Source organism: Herpailurus yagouaroundi, unplaced genomic scaffold (assembly GCF_014898765.1).
Source record: "Herpailurus yagouaroundi ecotype Mexico unplaced genomic scaffold, PumYag 100, whole genome shotgun sequence".
NCBI classification, from domain to species: domain Eukaryota; kingdom Metazoa; phylum Chordata; class Mammalia; order Carnivora; family Felidae; genus Herpailurus; species Herpailurus yagouaroundi.
The window spans coordinates 17,520,972-17,548,716 of record NW_024412391.1 but is presented as its reverse complement, the minus strand read 5'-3'; the positions used below and the strand labels follow the sequence as shown (position 1 = coordinate 17,548,716).

The 27,745-nt window shown below is 50.9% G+C and overlaps 1 protein-coding gene across 9 annotated transcripts; it reads left to right on the top strand.

Moving 5' to 3' along the window:
* Nucleotides 1-640: 640 nt before the first annotated feature.
* CCDC136 (coiled-coil domain containing 136) lies at nucleotides 641-27,307 on the top strand. Of its 9 annotated transcripts, none has more exons than XM_040472023.1 (18): nucleotides 649-784; nucleotides 2,626-2,880; nucleotides 2,958-3,032; nucleotides 7,155-7,478; nucleotides 10,323-10,434; nucleotides 10,999-11,167; nucleotides 11,410-11,550; nucleotides 11,893-12,051; nucleotides 12,316-12,486; nucleotides 13,093-13,278; nucleotides 14,921-15,115; nucleotides 15,604-15,831; nucleotides 17,277-17,792; nucleotides 18,130-18,351; nucleotides 19,450-19,728; nucleotides 20,431-20,730; nucleotides 22,568-22,674; nucleotides 26,980-27,093. In XM_040472023.1, the coding sequence occupies exons 1-17, from the start codon at nucleotides 769-771 to the stop codon at nucleotides 22,667-22,669; spliced, it is 3,450 nt and encodes a 1,149-aa protein (XP_040327957.1). In that variant the 5' UTR covers nucleotides 649-768; the 3' UTR covers nucleotides 22,670-22,674; nucleotides 26,980-27,093. The 9 variants fall into 9 exon arrangements, with proteins under 9 accessions (XP_040327961.1, XP_040327960.1, XP_040327962.1 ...); XM_040472022.1 differs by lacking the exon at nucleotides 649-784 and adding an exon at nucleotides 2,323-2,395; XM_040472027.1 differs by lacking the exon at nucleotides 22,568-22,674 and having other exon boundaries at nucleotides 641-784; nucleotides 26,980-27,307.
* The last annotated feature ends 438 nt before the right edge of the window (nucleotides 27,308-27,745 follow it).

The window sequence follows — 27,745 nt, the reverse complement described above, 5'->3', positions numbered from 1 at the left end:
TTCCCTCCTGTCTTCCTCCCTCCATCCTGCCCCCCACCCGGGCCCGATCTCCATCTTTCCGGGCGGGTCTTCCCCACACCGGCCTCATCCTCCCTGGTCGTCCCTCGCCCTGAACCCTCTCCACCCCAACTGCCCAGCCCTGGGGGCCCCAGACCCTGCACCCACTCCGCCCCAAAGGCGTCTGAGCGCAGGGCGAGGGTGGGGTGGACGAGGTCCAGTGAGAGAATGGAGGGGAGGGGAGCGGCTCCGGCCCAGATCCCCTTGCCACACGCCCCCACCCCCCACCCCGCAACCCCTCCCTCCCCTTCCCCGCACCACCTCACCATTTCAGCCTCTTTTTCCCAGGTTCCTGCCCTCTCTTCCATCCTTGCCGGTCTCCTCCCTGTCCCCTGTTGGCTAAAGAGGCACACACCCTTTCTGTCTGTGCAGGGAGAGGAGCCTGGAAAGGGGGTGCTGAGGGGGTTGGGCAGCGCAGGGCGGGGTCCCCGTAGGCCCAGCTCGAGGGGTGGCTGAGGGAGGGGAGTCGCAGCCTAGGCCAAGTGAGCCAAACACTTCCACCGGGATTTAGAACTCCAGGGCTCCAGAGGGCTGGAAGGCACGTCCCCATCTCTCTGCCCTGCACCCCAGTCCCAGCCCCCCTACATTCCCACAGTACCTCCTCTCTCCCTGCCTACAGGACCCACAGTGACCACTTTAGGCTCCTATGAGGTGTCTGAGGGTTGTGAGAGGAAGAAAGGCCAACGCTGGGGGTCCCTGGAGCGGCGGGGGATGCAAGCTATGGAGGGTGAGTTTTCCCAAAAAGCGTTCTTTCTCTCGCCTCAGCCAATTTCCCTTCCCTCCTCCTTCCCCCATCTGGCCCCCAGAACTCTGAGCCAGGACAGAGCCCTTCCTCCTGCTCACCTGAGCCCCCTCTACCCTTCAGGGCTGAGTTTGACCCCTCCTGGGGTCAGGCTTTGAGGGGAGGCTCTGGGTGCATTCCCTTTGGGGCCCTAATCACCGGCTAACCAGGTTGTTTCCTCCCGGGGGTGGGGGATGGGGAGCTGCCAGACAGAGAAAGAGGCCTCATTGGGCAGCTTTGAAGTAGCCTTTCAGCAGGGGGTTTGTTCTCACTGCCACCCGACCCAGATCCCAAGCTGTCTCCTATTTTTGAAAAACAAGGAAGTGAGCCTGTGAAGTCAGCATTGTCTTTCTGGTGCCATCACCACTCACTTTGAATGTCAGCCTGTGGCTTTGGTTCTCTAGCATCCCTTACCGCCTGAAAGAATTGCCTGGAAGGGGGCAGGTGAGAGGGCCAACCTCCCAACACTCACATATCACCACTGCACCCATGTGACTTGGCAGTTCCAGGCCCCTGGAAGGATGCTGTTCCATTTTCCAGGACTTCCTGTGAAGTGTCCCCAGGCCCCTACGCACACTGTGTGGGCAACCCTGCTCCCCGAAAGGTGACAGATGATGCAAGGGGTTCCAGATGAACCTTAGGCTGCTGTTGTAAGTAAGGCCAGGGATTCAGAATTTTAAAACAAAGCAAATAATCAGAATCCAGACAAAATTTTGCTATTTCAAGGAACTGCATTGCAGCAAAAGAGGGGGTACTCGCCAACCAGAGGCTGTGGACCAGTACACCCCAGTTTCTTGGCTCATTAAAATGGCAGGCTTTCTTTTCCACACAAGCCCAACCTCAGACTTCCCCTGAAAACTGCCCTATGGTCAGCAGGAGAGGAGGGCACTTACAGCACCTGGGGAGGGGGGAGGCCTCCTGACACTCAGCAGAGATAAGGAAGGTGGACCTTGCGGAAACTTTCAAAAAGGCTTTATGATAGAATACGTTTGAAGGGGCCCCGGGGTTTGTCCAGTAAAACATTTAGAATCATTTCATCCAGATGTTTTCTTTCTCTGCCTACTGAGAGCAACACTTTCTTACTATGGAAAGGCTAGTTTCTCCCAAGCCACCTGGATACTTTTTTAACCGGACAAACCCCCCAAACTGTAACTCTTGCCCCATGTGGCCTAAAGACACACCCAGTGTCTGAATCTTTTCTTCTTCTTTTTTTAAAATGTTTATTTATTTATTTTTGAGAGGCGGCGGGGGTGGGGGGTGGGTGGGGAGGAGGGGCAGAGAGAGAGGGAGGCAGAGAATCCTAAGCAGGTTCCGTGCTGTCAGCACAGAGCCCAGTGCGGAGCTCGAACTCACGAGTTGTGAGATCACGATCTGAGCCAAAACCAAGGGCTGGATGCTTAACCCCCTGAGCCACCCAGGCGCCCTGAATCCTTTCTTGAGTACTTGTCCCACAGAGACCACCAGGTCTGGAAGAAGCAGGTGTCCTTGTACAAGCTCACATGGCTGCCAGCACCCAGCTGCTCAGTTTGCCCAAAGACAGTAATAGGAGGCCACCTGGTATGATATTGGTCCCGAAAGGGCCTGGGAGGGAGATGAGCTACCTCCAAATTTGACCCTTGCACCTGAGGACTCATCACGAGTGCAGGTCGAGCCCAGGAGCTCCTTGGGGGACAGCAGGTGGCACTATGATACCATCGCTGCCCTGGGACAATGAGCTTGAGAGCCTTCAAAAGACTCTGGAAAGGAAGCTGACTCTGACCCCCTGGGGGGATGGGTTTCTCTCCTAGGGGAAGTGTTGCTCCCAGCTCTCTATGAGGAGGAAGAGGAAGAGGAAGAGGAGGAAGAAGGGGTGGAAGAAGAGGAAGAGCAGGCGCAGAAAGGTGGCAGTGTGGGCTCCTTGTCTGCCAGCAAGCACCGGGGACTGAGCCTCACAGAGACGGAGCTGGAGGAGCTGAGGGCTCAGGTGCTACAGTTGGTGGCAGAGCTGGAGGAGACCCGGGAACTGGCAGGGCAGCACGAGGATGACTCCTTGGAGCTGCAGGGTGAGTGTCCGGGATGGGGCCAGAGGGCCTGGGCTCGCCGGATCCCAGGATCACGTCTGCTCCCCCTCTCCCTGCAGGGCTCCTGGAGGATGAACGGCTGGCCAGTGCCCAGCAGGCAGAGGTGTTCACCAAGCAGATCCAGCAGCTCCAAGGTAATTCCCAGCACTTGGACTGGAGGGGAGGCGGCCATCCACCTGAGCGGTTGGCTGAAGCATTAGCAGACAAATATAAACTAATTCAGTACTTCTTCCTCATTTCCCCTTACTATGCTCACCTTTTCCTCCTCTCTGTCCATTCTTTTCTTTACCTAATTGATGTTCTTTGCATCTCTGCCTGGCTCTTCTGCCCTTCTCTGCCCTTTCTTGCCCTCCCACTTCACATCTTCTCTCTCTGGCTAACACTCTCCCTTTTCTCTCCTCCAGACTCCTCCCATCACACCTGTATCCCTTTTCCTTTGCTCTCCAGGTCTGGGGGTAGGTAATCAGGGCTGAATTCCAAACAGTCTGCTTTTCCCTGTCCCTCCAGGGACACCATGGGAAGCGCGGTGAGCCAATGAGAAGTGACTGGAAGGGATGCTGCATCTTTTAAGGGAAGCGGATGAGAAGGTTTCTCTTGCTTCCCAGGACCAGAGCTTGGGGCCCTAAATCCCTTTCTTCTAACGCCCACATCGCTTTGTCTCTGGGAAGCAGCAAGGCAGGTGTCCCACATTCCACTGCACCACCAAATAAAGCAGGAGCTTTTGTTACTTCTGTGGGCTTCCAGAAGGTTTAGGGGAGCTGCCCTAGAAAACAGCAGGGACTCTCCAGGGAGAACTGAAATCAAACCAAAAGAAAAATATAAATGGAGAAAAAAGGAAGGCCGGAAAGCAGGCCTGAAGAGCAGCAAGCAAAGGTGGAGGAAGGGGAGGAAAAGAGAAGGGAAAGATACAAGCCAAGGTAGATGCAGGGAAGTGGACAATGAATGGGGAGAAGGTAAAGGAGAGAAATGGCAGGAGATGGGTTGCACGGGGAAAAGCATGTGAACACTGGTCTCAGAAAACCTAGATTCTTGGGTCCAGTTCTGCCATGTAACAAGCTTTGGGATCTTTGGCAAATCACATTTATCTTTCTGAGACTCAGTTCCTTATCAGTAAAATGAGGCTATTTTATCTGTTTATCATTCATTTACTGAGTGCCTATATACTTGGAGGGCAAGCTATGGACAAGACAGACCAGATCCCTGCCCTAATGAAGAGTGCATTCTAATGGGGGAGAAGCAGAAAATAAATAATATAAGTTCAGGTAGCAATAAATGCTAGGAAGATAATATAACAATATGATATAGAGGGGCAGCTGGGTGGCTCAGTCAGTTGTGTCCAACTCTCTTGATTTCTGCTCAGGTCATGGTCTCATGGTTTGCCTCGGTTCGAGCCCCCCATTGGGCTCCATGCTGGTGGCACAGAGCCTGCTTGGGATTCTCTCTCTCCATCTCTCTGCCCTTCCTCCGATTGCTCTCTCTCTCTCTCTCTCTCTCAAAATAAATAAAAACAAACAAAAAAAAAGTTAAAAACAATATGATATAGAGAGATGGGGTGAGTTGGGAATTTATTCTATTTTACTTTATTATTTTTTATTTGAGAGAGAAAGAAAGAGAGAATGCAAGCAGGCGAGACGGGCAGAGGGAGAGAGAGAGAGAATCTTAAGCTACCTGATCAATGTGGAGCCCGACGAGGGGCTCAATCACACGACCCAGGGATCGTGACCTGAGTCAAAATCAAGAGTAGGGCGCTCAACCGACTGAGCTACCCAGGCACCCTGGGGGATTGATTTTTGATTGGGCAGTTAGAAAAGGCCTCTTTGAGAAGATGACATTTGAGCTATGACCCAAATAATGAGAAAGATCTGAGGGAAGAGCATACCAGGCAGAAGGAATAGCAACTGCAAAAGCTCAAGGGTAGGAATGAGCGTCACGTGTTTGAAGGACAGAACAAAAGTCACTATGGCTGAAGCAGACTGCATGTGCAGGACCCTGGTAAGAGACAGTTCTGAGAGGCAGGCTGAGGCCAGATTACAAAGGGCCTTGGAGTCCATCTGAGAGGTTTGGCTTTCATTCTAAGTACTATATAGTAAAAAGACATGGCAGAGTCTTATATTGAAGGTGGAGCCCTCAGGACTTCTGATGAATTGAATGGGGTAGGGCATGGGGATGGGGTTGGGAATCGGAGAGACACAAAAGATGACTTTGCCTTAAGAAACTGGTTGGACAGTGCTATCATTTATTGGGGTGGGGAAGACTTGGCAAAGAACAAGTTTGAGGGCTAGGGGAAACATTTAAGACATGTTTTTGTGTGTTGAGTTTGAAATGGCTATTGATATCTAAATAAATATGTTAAGAAGGCACTTGGATATATGAAATCTAGAACCAGGAGGGAAATCAAGGCTGGAGATATAAATTTGGGAGTCATTAGCGTATATATGGCATTTGAGTCCCTGAGACATCACTATGACGTCATATGGAGAGATATAGAAAGAAGAGGAAAAGGCCCAGTCCCAAGGATAGTCCAGTATTTAAAGGTCCAGTAGAGGAGATATGAACAAAAATGACTGAGGTAGGAGGAACTACAGAAGCGTTTCATGTCCTGGACACCAAGAGCAGAAAGTGCTTCAAAGAGATAATAATTAACTGTGTCAAAAGTTGCTAAATCAAATAAGATGGCCATTGGATTTGGCAAGATGGAGGGCTCTGAGATATTTCAGTGAGGACTGAGCCTGATTGGATTGGGATTAAAGAGGAAAGGGGAGGTGAAGTAGAGACAGAGAGTGTGGATAGTTACAGTGGTCATGCTCTGAAGGGAAGCAAAGAAATAAGGGAAGAGGAAATAAAGTCAAGGGAGAGTCTGGTTTGTTTGTTTGAGATAGGACACACACTAGATTATGTTTGCATCATGAAGGAAACGATCCAGTAGAGCAGAAAGAGGCCTTTGCTTGGAGAAGGGACATACTTCCTTGCAAATAGGGAAGTCAGTAGAGATGCAGGTAGGCAACTACTTGGGGAAACGAGTTCTGTAGCGACTCCTCACTCATTAGGGTGTTGCCAACTGGGCAATGGATCACGTGCCAGCAAGCTAGGGGCTACGGGTCTGAAGAAGACGCTCAACTCCCCGCCGCCGCCCCCCCCCCCCCCGCAGGAAATAAAGGCCGTCCTTGCGCACGCGCGGTGCCCGTTTCCGCCAAGAGGGGGCGCGCGCGGCCTCAGAGGTAGCTGGTATCGAGAGGCCGTTCCGGCCGTCACAGCCCCGCGGGGGCCGGGACCGGCCGGCGGCGGGAGGCCCCCCAGAGAGACCTCTTGCGGGGGAGCCGACAAGATGGAGGCCATAACCAGTGAGTAGGAACCCACTTTTTTGCCCCGCAGCCCGGTTCCCAGACTCTCGGCTTTGCCCCGAAGGTCCCACGCCCCCTGGCAACGGGGCGCTACCTCTCCTGAAACAGGGTGTGGCCCTTCCAACTCCCAGCCAGGGTCCGCCCCGCCCAGCTTTTGGATAAGCTCCTCCCCCTCGGGCTTGCAAACCCTGCCCCTCCACGGTGGACAGGCCCTGTCCCTTTATGCTCCAAATTGCGAGCTTTCGTGGCTGAGGGAGACCTTTCTCCATTCTCCAGTGAATCTGAGAAAGCGGGTTTTTTTGTTTGTTTGTTTGTTCGTTTTAGGACCAGACCCCAGAGGGGAACCTAAGGGAAATTTGAACCCTAACATCAAGGATGTAGTGGGAAGTGAAGGTCATAGCCATATTTGGTTATCATGTGATGAGCCTGCATTTTAATTTCAGCTGTGAACTCTGTACATTATTAGGGGGCCAGTACTTCCCACAGGCAGTTCATGCGAGCTCGGAGGCTCTGTAATGTCTAAGGTTCCAGACTGAATAGATGAGAATAGTCTGTGTACATTTTTTTAGACAGGGAATTTTTGGAAAGACGAGGTGCATCAGTAAAATACTGTCGATTAGTTTTGGTCTTCGATGTAGACGCACCTAATACTTTTTGTTTGCAGTAGCCTAAGGTGTTGCTTTGGTGCCAGGCCTCAAAATCTCCCTTTCTACTGCACCTTACTTACTACATTCACTCTTCTTAGGTATTCCCTTTATTCCATATCAGATGAAGCTATACTTCTCTAATGTGCTAGAGAGTAGGTTGAAAGTAGTTTCCAGATAATAAATAAGTCTGCCTTTTACTTTCTGCCTCTAGAACACGATAGATGAGTTTACTTCTCCTCTTGACCGTCCCAACCTTTGGACTTTGCAGGTGAGCTGCGGTCTCTACGAGAGGAGATTTCCCTGTTAGAGCGTGAGAAAGAAAGTGAACTTAAGGAAATAGAACAGGAGTTGCACATAGCCCAGGCGGAGATCCGGAATCTGCGGCAAGCAGCAGAGGATTCCGCGACTGAACACGAGAGTGACATAGCATCCCTGCAGGAGGATCTCTGCCGGATGCAGAATGAACTCGATGACATGGAGCGCATTCGGGGAGAGTATGAAATGGAGATCACCTCCCTCCGTGCAGAAATGGAAATGAAGAGCTCTGAACCATCCAATAGTTTAAGTGTCTCAGATTTCTCTGAGATGCAAGGTATGAGAGGCCAAACCCTCTTCCTGGTCTGTCAGTAAAGTCAAGCAGAGAGAGTTATATGCAAGAAGATGGTGGAAGGTAGTCTTAGACCATGAATTGGGAACCTCTAGAAAAAACCTCCAGGATGAATTTAAGGGAGAAAGGGAGAACTATAAGGGAGAAAAACTTACCCAGATGTCACACAACCAGTCAGTGGTGGTATAAGAAATAGCACTATGGAGATGTACCCTGAGAATTCTTCTTCAGAGAGACATTGGACGTTTGTTGATTTGACTGTGGGAAGGCCCTTCCTGAGAAAGTTTCCAGTTCCAGGATGGGAGGATGAGGGGCCTGTCATCTTGGGAAACTTCTTGCTGCTCTGGCATCATGATGATTGCCTGGACTGCTTTATGGGGGGCCTCCAGTCCTGCTCCCAGGTCCTAGGTTGCTAATTTTAGGCTCTTTTAGCCCTGTCCAATGTAGAAGCTTTAGGGGACAACAAATCAGAGCCCAAGACAGCTGGAGAGGAAAAGAGGTTATTTCCAGTAATACATGAGGTACTAAAAAGCTTAGAGCTCTGCTTTCAGACAATGAGTCTCCCAGCTAGTTGCTAGGATTCATGACATCAGAGAGTTTGCCTTTATTCTGAGGCTAGATTTATGATCTGGGTATAATGGGAGGCCCTGTATTCGGCCAGGTCAAGCAGAGGCAATCAGCAAGGAGTCAAAGAACTGCAAATTTTCCCAGCTGTAACAAGCTTCTCAGAAGAGCCTTTGGACTGGTGGTGCCAGGAGAGGGCGGCCAGCACAGTGGGAAAGCTTGGGTCAAAGTTAAACAGAGCTGAATTCAGAATCTCAGTTCTGCTAATTAGCGGGATGAACTTGGCTTGGTTATTACCTCTCTGAACCCTAGTTTCTGTGTCTATAAAAATGTTGGGTAATAAAACTTTACAGCCATAGGGGATCCTGGCACAGGGAAAGGACCTTAGAACAAATGGAGAGAAATCTGTTGATGCCTTAGTTGTGACACATGTACTGTGGTAAGATGTTAATGTTAGGGGAAATGAGGTGAGAACTCTCCCAGGGAATTTCACACTATCTTTGCAATTTTTCTGTAAATCTAAAGCTATTGTAAAATTAAAAGTTTATTTAGGGGTGCCTGGGCGGCTCAGTTGGCTAGGCGTCCAACTTCAACTGAGGTCGTGGTCTCAGTTTGTGAGTTCAAGCCCCGCATTGGGCTCTGCACAGTGTAGAGCCTGCCTGGGATTCTCTCTCTCCCTCTCGCTGCCCCTCCCCCACGTACGTGTGTGTGTGTGTGTGTGTGTGTGTGTGTGTGTGTGTGTGTTTTCATGCGCACATGCACACTCTCAAAAAAAAACTTTAAAAAAAGAGAAAGAAAACCTTATAGTGCTATTTTTGGGATTAAATGAAATGCCTTGTATGTTGAAGTACTCATACAGTAGCTGAATCTGAGGCTGAAGCCATCAAGTCTAATGCCTAGCACGTGGTTGCCTTGTATTAAAGATTAGTTTCCTTCCTTCTGTGGTAATCTGCAGTATTCTAAGGAGTTTTGATTGGAACAAAGAGGGGACATTAGAAGTGAATTTCAAGGTGTTGAATCTTACATAGGTAAGATAGGCCTGTGTTCTAATAGAGCAAGTTAATATTCTTTAAATATCGGGGGAGTTGGTATTCTAAGAGAAGTAATTCTTTTTTTTTTTTTAATTTTTTGAATTAAAAAAATTTAACTTTTTTTTAATGTCTTTTTTTGAGAGAGAGAGAGAGAGAGAGAGTCCGAGCGTGAGTGGGGGAGGAACAGAGAGAGAGGGAGACACAAAATCCAAAGCAGGCTCCAAGCGTTGAGCTGTCAGCACAGAGCCCATTGCAGGACTTGAACTCACAAACCATGAGATCATGACCTGAGCCTAAGTCAGACGCTTAACCGACTGAGCCACCCAGGCGTACCCCCGAAAGAAATTTTTTTTTAAGTTTATTTTGAGAGAAAGAGAGAGAGCAAGCATGGGAGGGTCAGAGAGAGAATCCCAAGCAGGCTTCACACTGTCGGTGCGGAGCCCGATGCAGGGCTCGAACTCACGAACCATGAGATCATAACCTGGGCCAAAACCAAAAGCTGGATACTCAACCAACTAAGCCACCCAGGCACCCCATAAGAGAAATAATTCTTAAATCACGAAAAAACGAAACAGAGGTGTTTGTATAATTGTAACTTTAGAAAGTATTGGTTCCTGGTACTTAGGGACATGTCCTGTGACATTTCAACCAGATGATGATTGAGGAAGATATGTGGGTCTGGTTGGGATGGGCTCTTCTGTCAGCAGATAAAAGATCATTAGAAAGAATTCTTGATTGCATGCAGTCCAGTGTATTTAGTATGGTGGTGAAGTAAGTAAAAGAATGTTCAAGATGCCTGGGCTGTCTCTGAAAGGCCAGGACTGGCAGTGTGACATCTGGCAGTTCACGTCCCTCAGCTTTTGTACGAAAAGAGTAATAGGAAGGTAATCATAAACAGTTTGATGGAAACTTGAAATCCGGTGATCCAGGAACTCAATTAAAACCTTCATGAGCTCCTGAAATGTCAAGACTACCTTGGTTGGGGTTTTGAAGATGGACACACAGGGCAGATCTGGGAAGGTGCAAAGAAGGGCAGCTCCCTGCAAGAGGACAAAGACACAAAGCAATGTGGAATTTTCAGGGCCCTGTCTTCTAAGCCGCTGCATGTGGTGTCTCTTCTGTCTTTAGAAAAAGAGAAGCTGTCAGATTTCGAGGCAGGAAAATTGGGGGCTGATCATCTGCGCTTTCCCCCTAGGATCTCACATCTCTCCATTTCTCCATTTGTCTTCTGCAGAAGAGTTGCAGCAACTGCGGGAACGCTACCGCTTCCTGAACGAGGAGTACCGGGCCCTGCAGGAGAGCAACAGCAGCCTCACGGGGCAGCTCGCTGATCTGGAGAGTGAGAGGTACAGCCAGCAGGCTGCTGGGGCTCCGTAGGACCCTGCTTTGGGCTTTTGCCTGCATAGAGTCGGTGAAGGCAGATGCCAGGCTAATGAATGTCCCTCTGCTCCTAGAGAGCTGGTCCTTTCCACGGTGTCCAAAGGGTATGGATGCTGCCTAGAAGCAGGCATGGGGATCCAACTGTCTCAGCACTCAAGTCCTAAAATTGAGTTTTCTTTCATTCTGGGAATTGGGGTCTGGTTTGCTCTCCCTGGAGTAGATCAGAAATGATTCCTTTGTGGTCTGCGTCTAATGGTGTAGGGCCTCCAGATTGGAGCGGGCCTGACACGAGGCCCGGCCTTGAGCCCAACTGGACTAGAACTCTTAGGTCTCCCAGAGCCAAACATGCCTTGATTGAGGTGCTAGGACTTTTTCTTCACCTGCTCAGCACGTCCATTTGGGAGAGAAATCACAAGAGAGGGCTCTTACCATCTTTTGCCTAAAATAAAGACATCAGGACCGAGCACACCCGGCAGGCGATGCCAGACAGAACACTTTCCCAAACATGGCTCTGGGGTTCTGGATTACAGGACACGAAGAGCAACAGAAAAGTGGCTGGAGTCCCAAGTGGTAAAGAATACGATGTCAGCAGAGTCTCAGACTTCAGAAATGGATTTTCTAGAACCTGACCCTGAAACCCAGTTGTTGCGACAACAGCTTCTGGGAGCTGAAGAGCAGATGCATGACATGCAGAACAAGGTAGGGGGACAGGCGCCTTTCTGCCTCTTTTACCCTCTCCTGGCCTGTGGCAGAGACCTCTCCTTAGGCATAGGGCTGACAGAGGAGGCATGTGCTATGGCAGGCGGTGGTGCTCTGGCATCTCGCTGCCTTGCCTGATGTAAATATTTCAGTGAAAAGAATACCATATTCTTCTAAGCCTCTTCTTAAAGTGCCTGTGGAACCTATACTCAATCAGCCCTTCCGTTCCATGTCCTGCCCAGTGTAAGGAATTGTGTTGCGAGTTGCAAGAACTACAGCATCATCGCCGGACCAGTGAGGAGGAGCAGAAGCGGCTGCAGAGGGAGCTCAAGTGTGCACAGAATGAGGTGCTTCGGTTTCAGACTTCCCACAATGCCGCCCAGGTAAACACGGCTGGGGGAAGGGCATTTGGGGAGGGCAGAAGGGCCTACGTGGAGTTGCTGCATCAGGGAAGGATGAACGCAGAGCACGGCTGTGCTCTGCTGCCTCTTGCCCTGCGATCAAGGGTACGGTCTGCTGGAGACCGGTTGGAGAAGTCACGTAGCATTGGCATCGCATTACAGAAATGGCAGTCATCGCCGAGTGTCTGCCTCAGAGAAGAAACCAAACCGTAGACCCGTGGGAGCTCGTCAAGGTGTCTGCGTCTGGAAAGGAACCCAACTGGTCTGTAGAGGGGTCTGCTGTTTCTCGAGAGTAACTGTGCTACCCACATCCTCCCACCACAGAACGAGGAGCTGAAGACCAGACTCTGTGCCCTTCAGCAAAAGTATGATGCGAGCCAGGACGAGCAGAACGAGCTCTTGAAGGCACAGCTACAGCTTCAGACTGAGCTCCGGCAGCTCAAAGTCATGAAATCCACAGCCGTAGAAAGCCCGAGTGAGAAGGTAACAACAAAAGGAGGTGAGGGGCGACTTAGGTGCTAAGAGGTTTTGGGGCAGGTGGACCAGAGCAGAGAGTCACGGTAAGTGCCGCTGCCACCTGTGCAGCGCCCGGTGACCCTGCGGCCGCCCTCGAGTACTGCGCTAGATGAGAGGACAGCAGGGGGCGGGGACAAGTCGGGGCTTAGACCGTCCGTGCCTAGAGGGACTCTGGCAGAACGAGCGGGTTGAGGATCCCAGAGGTGCTGCCCAAAGCCCCCTCCCCCGCAGGAGTTAATGTGCCGGCTACAGAAGCTGCAGCTCCAGTACCAGCACATCACGTGCGAGAAGGATAAGCTGCTGGACGTACAGCGACAACTGTGTGGGGACCTGCGGTACCATGAGGCGGAGGTGCAGCGCCTCAAGGACGTCGTGGCCTCCTTCCAGGAGAGCAGTGAGAAGGTAAAAGAAACTCCAGGTGAGGGAGAATGTAGCCAGGTGGAGTCTTCTGTGAGAGCGATACTACCGAGGAGGAGGGGGCATGGTAGGAGTTCTGTGGTACAGCCATTGGAGGGGTTGTGGGGGGGGGGGCGGGGACGAGGTGCTTAGTAGAAAGGTAATCTCAGAAGGTCATGGTGCTTTCAGCTTCCTTTTTTTTTTTCTTTTAAAGTTTATTTATTTTGAGAGAGAGAGAGAGAGCACGACTGGGGGAGGGGCAGAGAGAGAAGGAAAGATGAGAGACCTGTGAGCTCATGACCTGAGCCTAAATCAAGGGTCGGACGTTTAACCAACTAAGCCAGCCAGGTGCCCCAGCTTCCTTTGTTTTTAAATCAGAAAATCAGCCTATTAAAAGGAAGCCCTCTTTCTTTCCCCACCTCCCCCAAAAGGAAGCCCTAGAAGGTCTCTGTGTGGAGCCCATTAGGGTCTGGTCCATCTCGGGTAGCACCTATTGGGATGAAATTGGGACTGGAAGGGGCCGGGTAGGATCCCTTCGTCCCTGTCTGAGAGGAGAGAGTGCAGCTGCAGGGGCTTCTGGGATGATGGCGGGGCCTGCCTCCCCTACCCCAGAACGCAGAGATGCACACCCAGCTTCAGGAGATGAAGCGGCTGTACCAGTCCAGCAAGGAGGAGCTGGAGCGGCAGAAGCACATGTATGATCAGCTCGAGCAGGACCTCCTGCTCTGCCAGCAGGAGCTGGAGGAGCTCAAGACCACCAAGCCCATCCCAGAGGACGAGGGGAAATGTGCTAATAAGGTAATTGTGATTAAGAGAGGTGAGCTCTCCTGGGTACTTCCTCTGGAGAAAGGAGGTGTAAGAGCAGAAGTGAAGTCATCCAACCAAGGGGCTTGCTGAGCTCCCGGTCCAGTCACAGCTGAGCATGCAAGGCAGGAAACAGAGGCAGAGTCTCATGCTGGTAACTTTTAAACAGTTTGCCTTGATCTTGACTTTGAGTCCAAGCCACAGCTTAGTCGGAGCAGTATAGCTGGATCCGGTCTGAACACCTGAAGGTTTTGCACTTGATTCCATGTGTGTAGACATTTATACCTTGTTCTTCAAACTGTAGTGATATATTATCTTATCATTTGTGGAGAAGAACATGCACAAAAGCCCCTCCACACAACTTTTATCACCGGACCTAGAAAGGGAAGGTCCAGTTTTCTCAGGCAGATGGCAGATGTTCTTGTCAGATGACACGGTCTTGTGCCCCGAGTGCTGATTGGGTATTAGAAGGACCTAGGTTCTCCCAGGGTTTATGCTGTGACTTCAGAATAGTGAAGTTCTCTAAGCTTGAGTTTCACTCTCTTTAAATTGAACAGAATACTGCTCTTTTCTCACCTCCTTTAGTAATAAATCATGGTAGTGATAAATAAGGCCTTCTTTACTCATTTTTTCTTTTTCCATAGTGTGTAAAATGCGGGTCATTCTCAGTTACCCTGTGTTGAGCACTTTCAGCTCCTGATCACTGATAGGAAATGGAAGGTGTTAAAACGTGATGGAGAAAAGGCACAAGATTCTCCAAAGCTGGTGGAGCAGGTCACCTTGTGCCCGATGACTCGGTGGCTCTTTCCTCTGCCAGCAGCAGGCCGTGTCCCCAGAGAAAGGCCTCAGAAGACACAGAATGGGGAGGCTATGTGGGCCACTCCAGCAGTCTGCCTGCCTTTCTGCGCCCAGGCTCACATTTCCTTCTTCCATTCCTACTCAGTCTAGAGGCCCAGCTTGTCCATGACTTGCTCATTCCCTCCTCTCCTAGTAGAAGAGACTGAGACTGTGGGGAGGGAGGAGCACGCTGACACAGAGGCAGCTTTTCCTCTTGTCCTGAAACAGCAATGAGATGAGTGTGGTATTAGAAGGTTTGGGTTTTTGGAATCATGGGATAATTTAGTCTTCTCAACCCAAATTCAGCAGTCGCTCGTATTTTTCTAAAGATTTAAAAAGCTGATTATGAAAACAGAATGGGGACAGATAGGGTGAAGTTTTTATTGGTAAGAAGTATAATTAGGTATAAAACCAACCGGGGATAGTGACAGTGACGGGAACTAGAACTCCCAGCAGGGCGGGAGAACAGTGTGCACCGAAGGGAAGGGCCAAAGGAAAGGAAGGTGGGGAAATGGGAAGGGAGGGGCGGCTTTAACCCTCCCCTCACAGGACTCTTGGGGACCGGGAGACAGAATTTACAGCACAGCCAAACGCTTCTGAGCGGCCCGCTGGGGCTTCCCGTTCGGTGTCTAAACCCGTATGGGTGCCACGTGGCTTGGGACGGTCAGTCCGAGGGGACCGCATGGGGAGGGAGCCCCTGGCGAGCCACAAGAGGCAGGAGAGCACGGAAGGGCTCTGCTAGGCACAGTGCCGAGAAATACGTCCGAATAACCACCGTCCACACCCGCCCCACCCACAGTGTGACACAGTGCTATCCAGACTGACAGAATTGCAGGAACAGTACAAGGCCAGCCAGAAGGAGTTGGGGCAGCTGCAGATGGAGCAGTGCGAGCTCCTGGAGGATCAGAGGAGGATGCAGGAGGAGCAGGGCCGGCTGCAAGAAGAGCTGCACAGGCTCCCGCTCCCGTTCCCCAGAGCTGGTCTCTTCCGTAAGGTAACCCCAGCCAGGGGACGGCTGCTGACTATGGAGAGGCTGCTTTGAGAAGCTTCCCAGGTGCGACAGTACTTGGGAAAAAGAACAGGGTGGGGACTGAACCTTTTCTGAATCAGCCACTCCTTACTTGGTCACCGATCTCTTCGAGCCAGAAAGTTCACTCTAGCCGATTAGGGTTTTAAAGCTTAAAATACGCGTTGTGCCCTGAAACCTGTCCGGCTTTCTATTTAGAGTTTTAGTCCATCTGGAGAAAACTTACTCCGAGTGCGCTCTGTAAACTGCAGAATACCTGCAGACTTGTGAGATCGTGACTAGTCAGCCAGCAGGTCTCCATAGAAAAGCCACTCCCCCACCCTGACCCCGTCCCAGATGGCCGTTAAGAGACCACTCAGAGACTCCCAAGGGAGGGGTGCCCAGCAGGAAGGAGGCACGGGTCTTCCCAGGTGGCCTCCACAGTTCCTGCCCGCTTCCTTCCCACCACCTCACAGAGTCAGGAGCTGCTTACAAAGTTACAAGACCTGTGTGAACTACAGCTGCTCTACCAAGGCATGCAGGAAGAGCAGAAAAAACTGGTACAGAATCAAGAATGTGTGCTCAGAGAACAGTCAGACCTGCACGAAGAGCTACATCTTTTCAAAGAGGCTCGTTTCCAGGAAGTCTTCAAGAATCCCGATGATTCCAAATTGTCTAAGTCCTCCAAGTGTGGTCCTAACAAGGTAACCAGAACAAGAGGCAGGGGGACAGTTCTGGGGACGATAGCATGGTAGGGAAGAGGGTTCCGTGGAAGGGTCAGAGTTAGGAAGGCCTGTCTGGCCAGAAGTAAGAATGAGACTGAGGCTCTGTCCTTCTTCAGCCATGACCACCCACGGGCTCATTAAGATGTGGCTTTAGCTACGGCCTGAGGACCTCAATCAGATACGTGCCTAATCGAAGCGCTGTCAACACTGAGAACCAGGTGACCTGGGAATCTAAGCGTCTGATAATTTGATGCGGCCCCTCCAGCATACCATTTTCCAGATTTATAATATCAGCTTAGTATTTGTCTGGATTCTTTGAGACTGACTCTAAGCATGTCATCCTTTTGTTATAAGCCGGCTGATAATTGACCAGTGCCACTTTTCAGTGACCAAAACCTATGTTGGTATTCTGCATGAGACAGATCTGGGACCATTCATTCCCAAGGGAAGAATTCCTAACATGTGGCATTCTTGCTACTGACCACACTGTCTTCATGAAAACTTTGGTAGCAATAAGAGCCACGTCGAGGGGGGTTGGACCAAAGAATCCATGCATCTCAAGCACCGGGAAGGGATCACGCCTCTGAGGTCATGCTGGTGGAGAGTTCCACATAAGTCTGTTCAGGATTATGGGATGCATTTGGTCTGAGGTCTCAGGGTGGGCAAGGAAGAGCAGGGGGACAGTTTCAATCTAGGCTAGATCTGTTCATTCAAATATTAGCCTCGATAGGGAGAACAAGGGAATTGCAGAGTCCAAGCTGAGATTTGGTCAGATTCAAGGGGCATCAGATTTCAGCCTGGGTAACACAGAGACCAGGAACCAGGTATAAAATATTTCCTTAACTGATCAGATCTCATCCTGGGCATCAGCAGCCAAGAAGCCAGGCCCAGAGGGCCTGGGAAACATGCCCAGAGGCCAGATTCAGAATTGGGGCAGGAGGTGCAGGGCCTTGTAGTGAGACCTTAATTCCAGGTCCCCATCTGCTGAGGGAGGAATTCTTTGTAGGCTCAATTCAAGGCCAGGGCTGATTTTAGACTTGGGGGCAGGGGAGGAGACTGAGCCCCAAGATCAGGATAATGGGTATATCCTGACTGAGAAGAGGGGAGGGGAGGGAGCCAGAGTGTTCCTGCTACCCACTCAGCCCTGCTGCCAGGACAGTTTCTAAACCAGAGTTTAGAAACCAGCAGAAACAGGAGCCCAGAAATCACAGAGTAGCCGCCCTGGGGGGATTTCCCCCCAGTGAGCAAGAAACCGACACATGCCAGTAGCTGGGGGCTGTTGAAGACCTAGGCTGTGGTGACTGGAGTGTGGGTGTGCAGGCCTCTGAAGTGTGCTGTCAGATGTCTGCCCCAGGAGGGGCGCAGCTAGAAGCGTGGCAGTGTCTAGAGTAATGACAATGTCTCCCCCCGCCCACTCCTGGCAGTCCAAGATGATCATCGCCCAGATACAGGCTCTGCAGGGGCTGTACGAGAGCACTCAGACCGAGCAGGAGCTACTGCAGCAGGAGCAGGGCAGGCTCCTCGAGGAGCGGAAGAGGCTGCAGGCCGACTTGCAGCTCTGCCTGGAAGAGATGCAGCTGCTCCAAGTCCAGTCCCCTTCCGTAAACAGGAGCCTTGAGTCCTACCAGAAGACCTACGGCGGCATGGCCGCCAGCACCGAGTACGATCGTAAGAGCTACGGTAGCAGCGTTGATGACAGCGAGAGCTATCACAAGAGTTACGGTAGCACCCAGGCCAGTGATGAGAGCTTTCTCAAGAGCTACGACAGCAGCACCAGTACCCACAAGACCTGTGATAGGAATTACAGCAGCAGCAGCAGCAGCAGCAGCAGCAACGTCACCTATAAGAAGAGTTACGGTAGCAGCAGTAGCTCTGACACCTGTTACAAGAGTTACGTCAGCAGCATTGAGGATGAACCTGCTGAGCCTGAAGATGTAGAGGTAAAAGTAGCCAGATGAGAGGTCTCACAGGGACAGAAGGCTCTTGTCCTATTCAGAGAGAAGTCCATCAGGGAAAGGTGCAAGAAGTGAGGTGGGCAGCGGGGTCGGAGGTGAGCTGGGTAACTCACTGGAAATGAATGAGGCGCTCCATGTGTCTGATATGGAGATGCTGCCATCACAGTGCTGCTGCTTCGTGGGAAGAAGTACAGAATTCGCCCCAGGGCAGTTTCAGATCCTTGTGGCCATTATTCTGTACCCACGAAAAGGCCTAGCAAAGAGAGCGGGCGGAGGGCAGGTGCTTCTCAGGGTGCAGACGTTACTCCCCCACCCTCCGCAGCGCTGTGAGGACATGGTGGCCAAGGTGTTGATCAAGCTGCAGGGAGTGCAGGCCATGTACCAGCTCAGCCAGGAGGAACACGACCAGCTGCAAGAGCGAATGAAAAAGCTGCTGGAACGGCAGAAGGAGCTGAAGGAAGAGCTGGATGCCTGTGAAAAGGAATTCAAGGAGTGCCTGGAAAGCCGCGAGAAGCCTGTTGCCTCCTCAAATGACAGGAACGAGGTAACGGCTGTCTGGGAGGCAAGGTTTCTTCTAGGAGCCCCTAGAGCCAGAGGAGGTCCTAGGTCCTGGCCATTTTGGAGAGGCTGAGGAAAGAGGGCCAGGAGCTCACTGCTTGCTCTCGCTGCCAGGAACGGAGCAGGGGCTGAATCCCAGGAGGCTGGGCAGTCTGCTGCGTCACTGGCGGACATTCCTCAGGTGCTCACTGTCCTGAGATTTACTCACCAGGACTCTCAGAATAACTTTTCTCTTTTTCCTTTTACCACTCTTCTCCTTTGCCGTGTCCCAGAGCACTTCTATAGAGTTGTATATTTTTTCACCTTGAGTTATTTTTGGGTGTCTTGGTCTTGTGTCTTCAACTAGACTGTGAGCACCTCAAGGGCAGAGACTTGCCTCCTCTTGGATCTCTTATAATGCCAAAAGAGGCCTTGGATCTCTTATAATGCAGAAAGGTGCCCTGCATCCATGAGGAATGGGACAGAAGGCATCATTTCTGTCCTAGAGCAGTCCGCAGTCCAGCAGGGCTCACTGTATATGCGTGGGAGAGTCTAGAGAGCAATCAGCATGTGGGCCTAGGTTGCTTAGTATCGCTACCTACCAAGGAGCCTGTGATGCCAGAAGTCGGGAAAGATGAAACCAGAGGTTAGGGAGCAGGATTGGAATGTGCCTCTGTTTCCAGGGCGAGGCACTGGAGCCCAGGTACACTCTGTGGAGTGGACAAGAACACGGTGTCTTAGGCAGTTGTACCTATTCGAGAACTTGCTTGGGTGAAGCAGGTGTCTGTAATAAAGTCCTGGGGTTCAGAAGGGGTAGCCCTCTAGCTATTCCCCGGAGAGGTCACAGTAAAAACATAATTTAAATCCTCCTTTTTTGAAGATGTTAGAGGTAAATCAGCAGGGGCCTCAGGTTAGAGAGAAACTATTTGCGGAACCGCTTTAGAGGCTCGCCTTCCGCAGGTTGATGTTCCCTCTCTCGCCTACTTCCCCCCGAGGGCCTCAGCAGGGGAATGTCTCGGCAGGATGGGGGCTGAGGTTACCTGTGAAGGTGACAGGCTGGCCGAGGGGGTGGTGCTGGGGGTGACTGGCGCTCCACCACCAACAGATCAAAGAGCTGCAGGCCAAGCTGCGGGAGCTGCAGCTGCAGTATCAGGCCAGCATGGACGAGCAGGGGCGGCTTCTGGCCGTGCAGGAGCAGCTGGAGGGACAGCTGCAGTGCTGCCAGGAGGAGCTGCGCCAGCTCAAGGAGAGGTCCTCTGTCGCCACAGAAACCAAGGGGAAAAACGGCAATAAGAATATGAACAAAAATGCCAACGGGGTTAAAAATAAAAAGGTGACCAAACCAAGCCTGGACGGCTCTGAGTACAACTGTGAGGACGAGAAGGTGAGTGATAACCCTAGTGCCCAGATAAGCGGAAAGGCAGGGGAGACCTTGGGAAGAAAAATCATCTGCACCATCGTTTCGACCAGGTGAGGTATTTGTAGAGAAGCTGCTGGTCTCTCTGACGTGTTAAGAGTAGTTCCCTCTTGGTAGCAGTTGGGTACTCCCTTTTCCGGTGAAGTTTTTTAAGGGGAGTGGAATACAGACCACTTCGACCTGGAGGCACAGCCCCCAAGGCCCATCGCCCCTGGGTTGGACGACTGCTCCAACGAGCTCAGCCCAATCTTCTGGGGCCCCTTTTCTTCCTGGGTTATGTGCCCAAGAGAGGGACCAAATGGATGAAGAGAGAGGAATTTATTCAGAGCAGTTGGAAATAAGTGAGAGAGGATTGGGTAAAATAGGAGTCACAGTTGCCCTGCGGGGGTAGGAAGTAGCAGTTGAGGGACAGAGCTCAAGAATGTAGCTGTGGTAGCTGTCTGAGATGGCCGATGGCCAGTGGCCAGACGGCTGTGTGGGGCCCGAGGCTGGGCATGACTGCCCTCCACACTACGCGCAGGGAGAGACCTGGTACCAGAACGTGGGGCTGCTCACGCACCGTGACATGCTGGGAAGCAGGGTGCTCTTGAGATAGTCCAGCTTTGTCGTGAAGGGAGTCATCTTCACAGGTAACCGCAGCCCCCATCCTGCCCTGCCTCCACCCTGCAGAGTCTGGAGGTGGTGCTCTACTACAAGGCCAACCACACGGATTTATATGATCTAACAAAAGAGGAAATGGAGGAGGGAAAGAAGGAAACCAAAGAGGAAACGAAGCAGGAGTCCTGGGAGGAAGTAGCTTCTCAGGCATCAGACCCTGCCGAGGTGAAGTCCCCGGAAGATAAAGAGGGGGCTTATGAAGAGTCCCAAGAGCAGGGGGGCAAGGAAGAAGACAACAAAGATCAGAGTGACGACGCTTGCCCTGAAGCTTCAGAGGAAAACAGCCCCCTCAAGCTTTCTGAAAACAAAAAGGTAACCGCAGTCCAAGACTGGATCAGGTGGGAAGTGGGCTGTCGGGCTCAGGTGCCCGAGGATGGACTCCTGCAGGAGGAGAAGCCGGCAAGCCCTGAGGCGTGGCGCTCAGGGACAGTGGAGATGAGCCGGGAGTGGCGGAGACGGTCTCTCCGTGGGAGATGGCAGGCTTAGACCGATCTGCTGTGGACCTGGGTCTCAAAGATCCCTTTTCTGGAAACCAGGGTGGGCTCATTGCAGTCTGACCTCCTTTCATCTATGTGGTAGTGCTTGTTCCTTACATCAGGAGGGTTCTTCACCCTTCATCTAGCGCTGCGCTGAGAACGCGGATGGTGTGAGATCTAAAGGCTGTTTGTCAGCCTGGGCAAGTCGCTCTGTCCTGCTTCCCCAGGGTGCCCTATGAGGTTGACCTCTGTTGTTGCTGTTAGGGATGTGGGGAGGCTGGTGTTGCTTGCGGGCTCCGTATATCACAGGGGCATGAGGTGGGGAGCTGGGGGTGGTCAGAAGTAGAATATTTCAGTCTGTACGGCAGGGGCGTTGACCAGTCTGAGGAAGGGCAGCCAGAGCCCTAACCAAATTATTTGCTAGATCTTGAGAAGTTGGGATGGGAGTTTCCTGGGTGATTTACCAATTGTACAAAAGTGTTTCTGTGTTTTAACTACGGTACATCTGTACAGGAATGTACCAGCTGAACTCCTGCCCTGGTTGAGGTTAACTGGGGGCTCTGATTCCTTGAAGAGTGAGTACTTCCTGAATAAGTCCTTGGTTTGCACTACAGGCTCTTTCCATCTCTCTAAACACAGGGGAAGAAAATAAGTCTCTTGTGGTGGGACATCCCAGTCAGCTCTAAGGCTACCTGGAATTTTCTGGTAGCTCAGCAGTTGTCAGCACTGGCTCACAACCCAGCGTGCAGCTCTCTGTTGACCTTGTGTCAGAGAACCATTACTTAGGATGTAAAAAGTAGGAGCAGCCGCATCCTCTTCCCCAGTGTTCTGTTTCTTTGAATTCATCGTATTCCACCACACGATGGGTCAGAACCTTCTAGATTTCCTTGTCTTCGGTGCCACATCTCTAAATGTCAAAACGGATTCTTGTACTTTGAAGTCGAGCACATTCCTCGTTGGCTACATATGGAGGTGTCCCTTTGCCTCCTAGGTCCTGCATCTTTTGCAGGCAGATCTGATGGCATGTGTGATACTACCTGCAAATTCACTTTCTCTCTGGAAGATTGTTGCAGTCAAAGAACTAGCACTTCTCCACTGTTAGCCTGGTTTAGTGCATTTTGTCTCACAACAACGGCATTAGACTCCTAGGGGGTCACAGGGATCAGAGCCCAGAACACCGAGACTCGGTGGAGAGCAGCCAGAACATGTGGCCTCACAAAGGGACAGGTGGCCTGGCAGGAGACTGGCTCTTCCCTGAGTGACCTAGAAGTGTGCATCCTCCTCATCTGGAGAGCCCAGCTTTACCCTCGGAGCTTCACTTTTCCAGAGTTACTGACCTGCAAGAAAGGTCTAGTGCAGATAACCCCTGCTTGACAAGATGTGAGAGGGGTATGACAAGCCAGGAAACGACCCACCACCTGATTCAGACCTAAGCAGCTGCTTAACCCGTTCAGGTTTGCATCTTCCGCAGGCCGCCAGTGGGAAGAACCAGGCCCGGGCGCAGAGAGGAGATGCGGCTGCCCTCGCTACCTGTTTAACCTCTTGATCTCTTTCTCTTTTCCCTTTGTTTTCTCATCCTCATTATCCATTGGATTCATATGTTTATGTCTTTTTATACCACCCCTCATCTCCTGGCCTCTCCTCGTGCTTCCTTCTCATTTGATATGTCGCAGCCATCCCCTGCCCCCGAGCCCCCCATCTTCTCCTTGCCTCTCGTAGGCCTGGTGGTCATATCGGCTTTGCTCTGGTGCTGGTGGGCCGAGACGTCGTCCTAACGCAGGTACTGGTATCGAGTCCTCTCCTCCTGAGGGGTAGAGGGGGGGTGCAGGTTGCCCTGGCCTCTCCTCTTTCCTTTTTCTCTCGCTTGCTTGCTTCTTGCTTTAGTCCTCTGACAACAGATTACTCAGGGCTGAGTTTTCGCCCTGGCTTCTCCTTGGGCTACTGCAAAGCCCGTAGCATCCCTGAGCACGTCTTCCTAACACACAGCGAGTGGGAATGCATATCGCTGACATGGCTTGAGTTTCTGTTTTCTGGCTGGGAAAACTCTGGATGATCCCAGCACTGTTGCCACTTTCAGAAATGCCTGACCACTTCTGATGAGCTGATGTCTGCCTGCAAGGCTGGCCTGGGTGCTCTTTGTCTTTGTTTAGCCCCAGAGCCAAGCTCTCGACTGCTGTCGCCACCCAGGACGGCAAAGTAAGGAATCGCTGCCTCCCCCATTGAGTGAGAGAGGAGTTCTGGAGAGCTGTGACCAACCCCGACCCTAATCCTAAACCCCCTCTCAGGGGCATTTGGAGGAGGGCAGCCTCAGTTTGTCCTTCAAACATGGTGAAAGTAGAACAGAACCCCCGCCATATTATGTGCTTTCTGCTGAGAAGTTCTCTGCTTTGGGACTTCTGGTCTTCAGAAAAATCAGAACAAGAACGCCAGGAAATGTTTTATAGTTCTCTCTTTATCCATTTTGGGGGCCAGGTTCTATTGTAATTGGCTTCCCAAGCCAGGCTTTCTGGAGAGAAAGTGGTACTGGTGAAAAGAATGAGGTGCGAGGATTCTCAGAGCACCAAGGCTGACATATTCTGGGCACCTTCCACTTGGCTGCGGTCCATGTAATCTGGTCTGTCAACAGGATACCAAATTTAGGAGGCAGACTGTGGTCTTGGGGCCCAAGGTAGAGCCCTAGGGTTCCACCTGTCTTCAGAACCCATCAGTTGTTCTCTCCTGGTCCGTTCTGGCTCCTTTCTCCTGCTCCCCCCCACCTCCACCACACCTCCCCTTCCCTTCTCACCCCTGCAAATGGAGTGGAGCTGGCTTAATGCACAGGTTAGGGTGGCAGCTGAAGCTTATGTTGGTAGCACTTTCCTTCTTCCTTTTCCCCTCAGATTTTTCCCTCTTTTTCCTTTCTCCTTCCTCATCTTTAAGGCACTCCAGTTATTAACTCCTTTAGTGACAGGGTCTCTCCCTGTGCCTGTTCTCCCTCTGTCCACATCCAGATTTCTCAGTCCCTAGGGGAGGAGACCCAAAGCACTCAACCGTAACCTTTCTCCACCTCAGCCAGGCCCAAGCAGAATGAGAGGAAGGAAGTCCAGGGTCAGGGTGCTCTGGGGAGCCTGGCTGTGCCTCACTCTGCAGCTCCCCGTCCAGGAGCTGAGTGTAGTACTGTAGGAACGTGGCTGACAGGTGGTCAGAGAACCTGGCCAAGTCTGTCCCTGCCTCGTACCGCTTAGTCCCAGTAGGCAAAATGCATAATCAGAGTGTTAATTTCTTCAAATAAAAGCAAAGGACAGTAAAATCTCTGCCTTCCTAATGTGAAAATCACCTGAGTTCATGTTTATGAAAGTGTTTCATAAATGATAAAACACCACAGAGATAATTTAAAAAGAAATACACTTAACATAATACATGCTCTGTGCCAGGCACTGTTCTAATTACCTTATGTATATTAACTCATTTAATCTTTGCAACAACCCAATGAGGCAGCTTTTACTATTTTATATGTAATACAACTAAGGCATAGAGAGGCCAAGTAATACAGCCACCGAGCTGTGAGGTGGATTCTAAAGACTGATATTAGCAACAGATAGAATTCCAGTCCTGCTTCCCCCTTAACCATCTCTCCTTATTTTGACCAGTTTTCCTTGGTTGCTTCCATGTAATTAGGAAGACCCCACGCTTGTCTTCACACAGCTTCCAATCGCATTAGCCCTCTTGACAACTAGAATCAAACCTTGTTAACTTCCTGCATGTATTGTTTACAGAGCTCCTTTGCATGTTGCATGTGCTAAGCATCCTCCCCCCATCCTCTACCTGCAGTTGGTTTTTTGGATCTGAGGCAGAACTTTTTATTCATCCCTATTAGGTATAGTCCATTGATGTAATCTGTGAAGTTTATTGTTTGTTTGGTTGGTTGGTTTTGAGAGAGAGAGAGAGAGAGAACATGTGAGCACATGCACGAGCAGGAAAGAGGCAGAGGGAGAGGGAGAGAGAGAATCTTAAGCAGGCTCTATGCCCAGCTCAGAACTCGATCTCACGACGTTGAGATCATGACCTGAGCCAAAATCAAGAGTCGGATGTTTAACCAACTCAGCCACCCAGGTGCCCCTGTTTTTTCTTTTTTTAATCTTGACCCTGTGGTTTCAAATTACCCATTTCCCTGCCAGCTCTACACCCTCCTCAGGGGTGACCAGCCCACCTCCATATGTTCGCACACATTAAAGTGAGGGCCGAGCCTCCGGAGTGTTGTCTTTTCCAGGCTCTCTTTTATCTAGCTCCTTGGTCACTTAACAAATGGTCACACAGCAAACTGTGCAAGCACCCTACTTTTATTTCCTCCTATTCTCCCCAAGATCATGGAAAATCTGTCAGATGTCTCAATAAAGTCCAAAACCATTTCTTTGATCTGTCAACTTAGTAACCCAGGCTGAAAGGAAAGCCTGACGTGACTTACCAGCCCTCCACTCAGCCAGTCTGGAACTTGCCTCTGACTGGTATAAAGGGTACCAGTTCACATTTATAGGTCCAGCTCCATAAATGTCCTCCTTCAAGAACATGAGACTGACATATGTATGTATTTAATGTTTTTATTTATTTTTGAGAGAAAGAGCATGCAAGTGGGGCAGGGGCAGAGAGAAAGAGGGACAGAGCATCTGAATCAGGCTCTGTGCTTACAGCAGAGAGCCCGATGTGGGGCTGTGAGATCATGACCTGAGCTGAAGTCAGACACTTACCTGACTGAGCCCCCCGGGCACCCCTCGACTGACATTTTTAGCAGTATATATTAGTATATAAGCATCTGAGCATGTACATATTTTTCCTAGCTTCCTTTCCAGTTCTTTTTTTTTTTGTTTTAATTTTTTTAAATGTTTATTGGTTTTTGAGAGAGAGAGAGAGCAAGCAAGGGAGGGCAGAGAGAGAATCTGAAGCAGGCTCTAGGCTCTGACCTGTCAGCACAGAACCCAACGCAGGGCTCGAACCCACAAGCTGTGAGATCATGACCTGAGCTGAAGTTGGATGCTTAACCAACTGAGCCACCCAGGCGCCCCTCCAGTTATTTTCTTACATAAATTACTCTCTGTATCTGCTTCCAGCATTGTTTCGCTTTCCATTTCATTTGTTCTGTTCTTTTTGGTAACTATTTCTACAAATGTGAGAGATCTTGCTCTTTATAGTTGACCTAAAATCCTCTTCTTAGATTCATTATTCTCTAAGCAAATGCTTTCTTAGGATCAATGGGCTATACTCAGTTCTTACCTAAAATCATCCTTCTGTTATTACACCATAGCTATGACTCAAAACCCAAATTCTGTCTTTCAAGTAATGCAGTAAGAAAAGGTAACAAAAATAGAAACTATTTCCTAAGTATGTATTTTCTTGTCCAGGATTTCATGTTCCCTAAATGATGCTTCTTTGTTGTCCCACGAACCAGCAGGATTTGCTATGGTCAGTGGAGTCTGGAAGCCTCAGTGCACTGGCACATGCTCGGGAAGTCAGTCAACACACTGGTGACCGGGGATGTTTTCAGGACCCTGGCATTTGCCGCCCAGGGCCAGTGACTGGCTTCCTTGAGTTTTCTCAAACCAGCAGCATTCTCCACAAAAGGTCTGGGCTGCCTCTGAACCTCATATTTGCCTGCACTCCACGGTGCGCCCTTTATTTCCCCTCAGTCTTACCATTTTGACCGAGTTCATTTCTCCTGTATAAAGCCAGTGAGGCACTTCCGCTTTCCCCAGAGGGCCCAGTTTACCCTCTTTTTCTTGCCACGGCGCTTGATCCTTTCTCATCGCAACCATCTGGATGCTCTTTGAAGTCTGGCTCCTGAGCTGGCTTCTACACACACGAACGGGTATTCTCTTCATTCCGTGGGGCCTGAATACACGGAGTCACCTCAGGTGATACACATAGCGTTGTTCCAGATACCTAGTGCTGCCGGGACTAGGACTGCATTGTCTTCAGCAGTCACCCAGGAAGTGAGAGAGACCCGGACCAGGAGGTTCCTGATGTCTCTCCAGCGCCAGTAGGCAGGGAAACCTCTGGCTTAGGGAAGGGTTCAGAAGGCTGGGCACTCACCATTTGTCTTTGGTCCCCACAGAACATGTTTGGGATGTGGAAGCCTATCGTGTTCTTGGCTATCGCGGCTGTGGCTCTGTATGTGTTACCCAACATGCGACCGCAGGAGTCAGAGTTCTGCCTCACGGAGTGATGGCAGACCTGGGCCAGCCTCGGGGGCAGATCCCCAGCGGCCGCTGCCCTCACACTGTGCCAGAGTCCCCACCCCACCCGTGTGTCCCGTGTGTCCCCATCTCCTCAGCCTCAGTCACCCAGGCTGGAAAGGTCATGGGGAGCTGCTGGCTGCCATCTCCTGCCTTGTATAAGAACCTGGGTTCCGTGTAATTAAATATCAACCTAATTACATCAGACTCTGTGGCCTTTTATTTGCGAAACACCTCACAACACAACCAGAACAGAGCAGTTCCCCTTTAACCGGGTACCTCACATACGGATCGGGCTCCTAAATAGATTTCTCACCCTACAGGTGACCTCAGAGATGAGGGTGGCTCCTCGCATTGCCAGCCAAATCGCAGATGCATTGGTCTGCACATATAAACCCTATCTCCAGCAGCTCATCCGAACACAGAGAAATGGAATGAGCTGGACACTGTGTGAGGGGGGGCAAGTGACTTGCCCTTAGGTCCATGCCCACACCCATCTGCTGTGAAAAGAGTGCCCTGAGAAGATCTGCATCTGAGCCTTCGTGGCTCTGCCCTTGTGATGCCTCATGGGATTCGCTCTCAGAGAGGACTTACTGTCATGCAGAGTCTGACGGTGAACAGGTGGCACACTCAAGAGCCTTAACT

What these genes read in the sequence shown, in the direction of transcription:
- CCDC136 (XM_040472020.1), top strand. Translation starts at nt 2,338, where the DNA reads ATGGCTGCCAGCACCCAGCTGCTCAGTTTGCCCAAAGACAGTAATAGG. An exon ending in GAGCTGGTCTCTTCCGTAAG is followed by an intron (nt 15,116 to 15,603) that starts GTAACCCCAGCC and finishes ACCACCTCACAG; the next exon opens with AGTCAGGAGCTGCTTACAAA. An exon ending in AGCTTTCTGAAAACAAAAAG is followed by an intron (nt 20,731 to 21,533) that starts GTAACCGCAGTC and finishes CTCTAAACACAG; the next exon opens with GGGAAGAAAATAAGTCTCTT.